Below are 6,643 nucleotides of genomic sequence, written 5' to 3'. Positions count from 1 at the left end.
GGCATCATCCTTCGTGCTTTACACTCTTCCTCACCAAAACAGAAGAAACAATAACATCCGACAAGGGAATCAACAATAACCAATCTCAGGTCAACAGATAACTTCACAAAATAAGTCTCAACTTGAGTCAATACTCAACAATGATCTAATACCAAGAAAATATCATAAGACTTGTTCAACATAGAGAATCATCAATTTAAGCATGAACAGTACGTGATAAGAGACACAACGGTCACAGTATAAGACTCACTTGCATGCTCAACATCAATGTATGGATACTCGTCACCACACCTATACGTCGAACTCAAGACTAACACGTATCAAATAAGACGACAACACCTATTCCCTTAAGCGAAGGTTAATACCGCTTTTCCTTTAGTTTCCACTTCCAAACCGCTCGAATCTATGCTATTAACTAATTAACATCAATTAACACTAAATAAACCAATTCTAATGCATGAGTATAGCTTTCCCAATATTTGTCCCAAAAAGTCAAAAACCGACCCCGGGCCCGCTTGGTCAAAACTCGAAGTTCGAACCAAAACCTGATTACCCATTCACCCACGAACCCAAATATGCAATTGGTTTTGAAACCTGACCTCAATTCGAGGTCTAAATCCCCAAATTTCGAAAACCCTAAATTCTACCCAAAAACACCCAATTTCCCATGAAAAAACCTAGATTTTGTGATGAAATCTTGTAAAAAGATGAAATAGATTGAATGAATTGAGTTAGAAATCGTTTACCTATGATTTGCGGAAGAACTCTTCTTTGGAAAATTGCCTATGGGAGCTTAGGGTTTGAAAATTTGAGAGAATGAGTTGAAATCCCGTCTAAATTGGTTTTGATTAGTTGCAGATATCGCATTTGTGACCAGAGCTTCGCAATTGCGAATCTCCCAAATGCGAGACATGCATGCAAATGTGAACCTGCTGCATGCCTGCTACTGTCGCATTTGCGAACCTTTGGTCGCAATTGCGAAAGTTGCCCCTCCCTGATGACTTCGCAAATGCGAACTATGCTGGCCCAGGGCTTCTTCACAGTTGCGATAAAACCCTCGCAATTGCCAAGCCTGTGAAGCTCGCAAATGCGAAGCCTGATCTCGCAATTGCGAGATCAGAGGCCTGCAACAAATACCAGATGCAACAACAGATTTTTTTCTAAGTCCAAACTCACTCCGTGGCCTATCCAAAACTCACCCGAGCCCTGTGGCTCTAAACCAAACATGCATACAAGTCTAAAAATATCATACAGACTTGCTCGTGCGAATAAATCGCCAAAATAACATCTAAAACAACGAATTTAACACCAACACTGATGATTTTCTTAAGAGCACTTGAAATTTCTATTTTTGCAACCGCACATCCAAATCACGTCAAATTAGTTCCGTTTCTCATCAAATTTCACGGACACAACTTAAATATTATATCTGACCTGTACAGGGCTCCGAAACCAAAATACGAGCCTGATACCAACGAGGTCACACACTATTCCATTTATAAAAATCCTTATATTTTCCAGCAAATAATTTTCTTCAAAAATTCATTTCTCGGGCTAGGGACCTCGAAATTCGATTCCTGGCATACGCCCAAGTCCCATATTTTACTACGGACCCTACGAGACCGTCAAATCATGGGTCCGGGTCCGTTTACCAAAAATGTTGACCGAAGTCAACTTTAATTAATTTTAAAGGTAAAATTCAATATTTTTCTTAAATTCCACATAAAAGTTTTCCGAAAACGCGTCCGGACTGCGAACGCAAATCGAGGAGAAAGAAAATGAAGTTTTCAAGGCCTCGGAACCCGGATTCGAATTCTAAAACAAAAAGAGACCCTTAGGGTCGTCACACAAATAGAAACTTTTTCTTTTGAAAGCTAATGAATAGGCGAGCTATAAACCAAATGCATGGGTCTTGCAAGTATATGTTAGAAAATCTGCTTTAGGTACAAACAATTATTTACGTTACTTCATAAAAACATAGAATGAAACTCATATATGTACAATCTTAAATAAATAGTTCAGTCTATGATATGATCAAGATCTTGACGAGCTGTAGGCGCACATCTCACACTAGACCAAATTTCAACAACAACCTAGTGTATTCTTACGAGTGGGGTCTGGGGAGGGTAGAATGTATGCAGTCATACCTCTACCCTGAACAGGCAGAGAGGCTGTTTCCGATACATCCTCAGCAAACACTAGACCAAATTTCACATGACGAAATGCTCCATAGCTCCCCTAGCTGCTCGTTGTTTCCTCGAGTCTCTTGTATGGTTGTTTTCCTTTTGCAGAAGATCGATAACAATGCAATTGCTTCGTGTTTTTGTCAAGGTAATGTAGGAGGAAAACCATCCCTATTGAAGTAGCAAACATAGGAATTGGACCAAAAAACCATAGCAACAAAGGTGTAGCAAAATAAAGTGCTCTAAGTCCTAATGACCAAAAATCACCTCCCCTAATCACTGCTAATTCAACGTAGCTTATTGGAATATCAGTATCGGGCGTGCTAATTAGGTAATTTGCATGAATAAAGCATCTCGACGATTGAACAAAGCATGCAAAGGCGAGCAAGAAGCAGAGTAGAAGGCTTATGAACTTAATAGACATGGTTTCTAGCCTTGTGTCACCATATATTAATTCACTGCTAAAAACACTATTATTTGCCATCCATGCTCCAATGAGGAAACTTAGACTTAGTGAAACTGATGCCAAGAATGTTGCTCCATTGAGGCTGGATCCTAAAACTGTTAGAGCTGTATCAATATTCTTTTTATCATCCTGCAAGATTCCACGACATATATATAAAAAAGTTATTTCAAAACACTTTTTAGATAAGAATTGAGAGACAGTGGCGGAGCCAGAAACGTTCTAACAGAGAAAAATGCAAAAATGTTATACCTAGAGGCTTCCCTTACACTCATGGGCGAAGATAGGGTGGCAGAAGACGATCCGAACCCCGACAGAAAATAATATATATATATATATATATATCTATATTATTATAAAAGCATGAACAAAATGTTGGATTACAAAAATAACCTTTTAATATTAAGTATAATAACTCACAATAAAAGGACATAATCGGAATTCTAGACATTAGCCTTGTAATCCTATTAGTTTTAGGACAAAATACTAGACGTTGAATCCTATCTACATGATACCTTTAGAAATTAGACTTTATCTTTTATTTTTAAACGTATATTTTTCGAATGTTGGTTACTTACTATGAAATATTCATTATAAGAATGAAATTTACACTACGCAATGTGAGCACACTTCGTTTATGAAAAGTCCAAGAGTCTCCTTTACAGGACTTTTCATAAATGTCCAAATTCACCTTCATATATTTAAATATTATTAAATAATTAAATAAGTACATTTCCATTATTTAGAAGGTTCTTTCGTTAATTTAACATTTAACTTTTGGGGTTTTCACTTTTTAATGGCTCATGATGGTTTAGATATTTATTTATTTGAAGGAATTATAAAATTTAATTAAGGAGAGAAATTTTAATATATAATAATAAAAACAATCATCTAAAAGCATAATAACTCACAATAAAAGACATAATCGGAATCCTACACATTAGCCTTGTAATCCTATTAGTTTTTAGGACATAATTATACTACACGTTAAGAATCCTACATGATTACCTTAGAAATCCCATTAGTATAATTATGTTCGGGCATAGATATAAAATACGACATATAGCATGTAAATCTAATACCTTTAGGAACATGTTAGAATTTTTTATTAATAAAAATTATTGTTGGGAATATGGATAATATTTTAGCCACGTAATCCTATTAATTTTATGATATACTTTCTTTAAAAAATTATAACTACTAATTTAATTTGAAAACGTATTATATTATCCAAATTTATTTAGAAACGGGAGAGCTATATTATTATAAGCAAAATATTAATATGATAGACCAAAAATTGCGCTAAAAATATTAAACAGAAGAACTCATAGGGAAAGGACATAGTTGTAACAAACTTATTTTTTTGGGTTATAATAACTTCTATGTTAATATTTTTAATATTTAAGATTTGAGATAATACAATCTTGTCTATGAATTCTTATTAAAATATGTATGAAGGTTTAATAAGATCAATTTCATAAGAATCCTCCATATTAGTAATAACATTACCAGTCTATAAAATTAAATACAAAAAATAGAATAAATGCTAAACGGACTGTATAAAGTGTTAAAAATTGAGAGAAAAATTCCTACGGTAAATATATCATTATATTATATTTGTACTGCTTTCCTATAAATAATATTTTTTTATTATTACTTTTTTTTTGGTAATATAGAAAAATATATACAATTATTAAAGAACAACTAAGAATCTTTTTAGAAAATAAATGTGTGAGAGAAGAAAGAAAAAAGGTTGGTAAGAGACAATACCACTAATGATTTTTGAAAACATAAAGATCAAAAAAGTGGGAATGTCAGATCGATCTTTTTATTCCTTAAATAAAATTTATGGTGATAAATTATAATTACGGTTAAATATTCAAACATCAGATGAAAATAATATTAAAGAATCTAAATCAATAGAAATATAAATTATATATAATGTTAATACCAATTATTCAAATCTTCAATTAATTATTTGGCAAGAGAATGCTAATTAAATATTTTTTCAATTCAGCATATGAGTAAAATTATTTTCAAAGTTAAAAAAAAATACTTAGGGTACATAAATTTATAATATAAAAAGAGTATTAGAGATTAGAAAAACAGATCACAAAAGTAAAAAAGATTAGTATAATATTAGAAGATGCCATACAAGCGTTTGAGTAAAGCACAAATCAAGCTAACTCCTGAACAAGAATAAGCTTTCAAGACTATATTATAAAAAGTCGACTCTGGTAAAGCGAGAATTAATCCTTTATAGATGCCTTTGACGAAATCGAATAATATTTCTTAGAGTCAACATTACTTGCAAATATCAGATCAAGAGGGCATGATATTGTTAGAAATAAGAACAAGTGGTGTACCAGCAAACGATTTTATATGAGTCGTACAACTCACTTTAAGATTTGAATATACCTCTTCAAATTTCTGAAATAACCATCACAAACATATCAAAGCAGAACAATAGTGCTAAATTTATAAGTAAAGCAAAAGTGATAGTATTTGATGAAGCATATTTGGCTAAGCGTCAAACGATCGAAACAATGCCAGAGTTTTGGAGATATATTGAATATCGATGAACCGTTTGGTGGAAAAGTAATAGTTTGGGAGGTAATTTCTGTCAAGTACGATCAGTAGTTTCAAAATTGACCAAAGCAAAATTGTAAAATCTAGCTTGCCAGAATTATACTTATGACCTCAAACGAAAAATATTCAAATGACAAGAAATATAAAAGTAAGAACAGATCCAACATTCAGTGATTCTTGCTTCGTGTCGGAAACGAAGAAGGGCATCCAATAAAAGATGATTTGGTTCTTCTTGAACACTTGGTTATCAACCCCAATGGTAATAGCAGTGCATTTAATAAGGAAAATATTTTCATCACTAGATTAAAACGCAATTTATGAGGATTACATAATAGAAATTAAAGAGCTATCTTAGCTAGCATAAATGAATTTATTGATCAACTGAATAAAATGTTGATTGCTAAGTTTTATACTAAAAATAAAATATTTTTTGGTTTTGGCTCATCAAAAGATGATACCAACATACTACCAAGAAAAATACTTAAATACTTCAATACAAAATGACCTTCTACCGTACATTTTTATTGTCACGTTCATTATTTCTTACGTATATTAGTGTGACCATATATATAATAGACTAAGTTGAAATTGATCTTTTATTGCATATAGGTTGATTTTGAAAAAAAAAATATGCCCCTCATGCCTGAAAACTTAGATTCCTTGAATAGCTTATGTACGTACGGTATATAGAAGTTTTGACGATAACGTCATATATGTAGAACTTATGATACTGGTCAATTGCTTCTAAGTATGTGTTTATCCCTGAAGTCAACTTTCGTCTTCCGAAACTAAAGAATATCTTTCTAAATTTGAGTGAAAATAATTTTCAGTATGTTTGTGTTTTGTAGTTATAATAAATAAACCACAAGGACAAACATCCTAAATATTGGGCTATATTTACTATAATATATTTTCTTATGTGAATAACTATATGTTGCACTTTCAAAAGAGATATCAATGTCGACAACAAGAGTTTTGGTTATGGCAGAATAACCAAAGTATTATAAGGAAACATATACAAAAAACACTGTCTATAAAGAAGTGTTCGGTAAGATACCATTACATTCGATACCTTTAAACTACAATACATAATTATCTACTTAACATGACTAAAATTGATCATTTATGTAAGTTTTGATGATGTCCCTTCATTTTGAATTCACGAATTATGCTAATGTACTAATATTTTTCGGTATTTAGATGATTGTTGTAGTAATATATATAAAAAATTTCTCATTAATTAAATTTTATTATTCCTTCATCTAAATAAATATTTAAACCTTATGTGCCATTATTAACGTGCAACAGATGTTTATAGATACTAGTATATATATATATATATATATATATATATATATATATATATATATATATATATATATATATATATATATATATATATATATAT

The 6,643-nt window shown here is 31.6% G+C and overlaps 1 protein-coding gene across 1 annotated transcript in view; it reads right to left on the bottom strand.

Annotated features, from left to right (window-relative positions):
- Positions 1,910-6,643, bottom strand: part of LOC109231951 — a 5,701-nt gene continuing 967 nt past the window's right edge. The window contains exon 2 of the mRNA XM_019397556.1: positions 1,910-2,778. Coding sequence (XP_019253101.1) covers positions 2,239-2,778 — 540 coding nt within the window. The 3' untranslated portion in view covers positions 1,910-2,238. The remainder of the gene's footprint in view (positions 2,779-6,643) is intronic.

The sequence above is a fragment of the Nicotiana attenuata genome, chromosome 9 (genome assembly GCF_001879085.1).
Source record: "Nicotiana attenuata strain UT chromosome 9, NIATTr2, whole genome shotgun sequence".
Lineage (NCBI taxonomy): Eukaryota > Viridiplantae > Streptophyta > Magnoliopsida > Solanales > Solanaceae > Nicotiana > Nicotiana attenuata.
The sequence above is the reverse complement of the archived record's forward strand: the minus strand, read 5'-3'. Positions and strand labels throughout refer to the sequence as shown.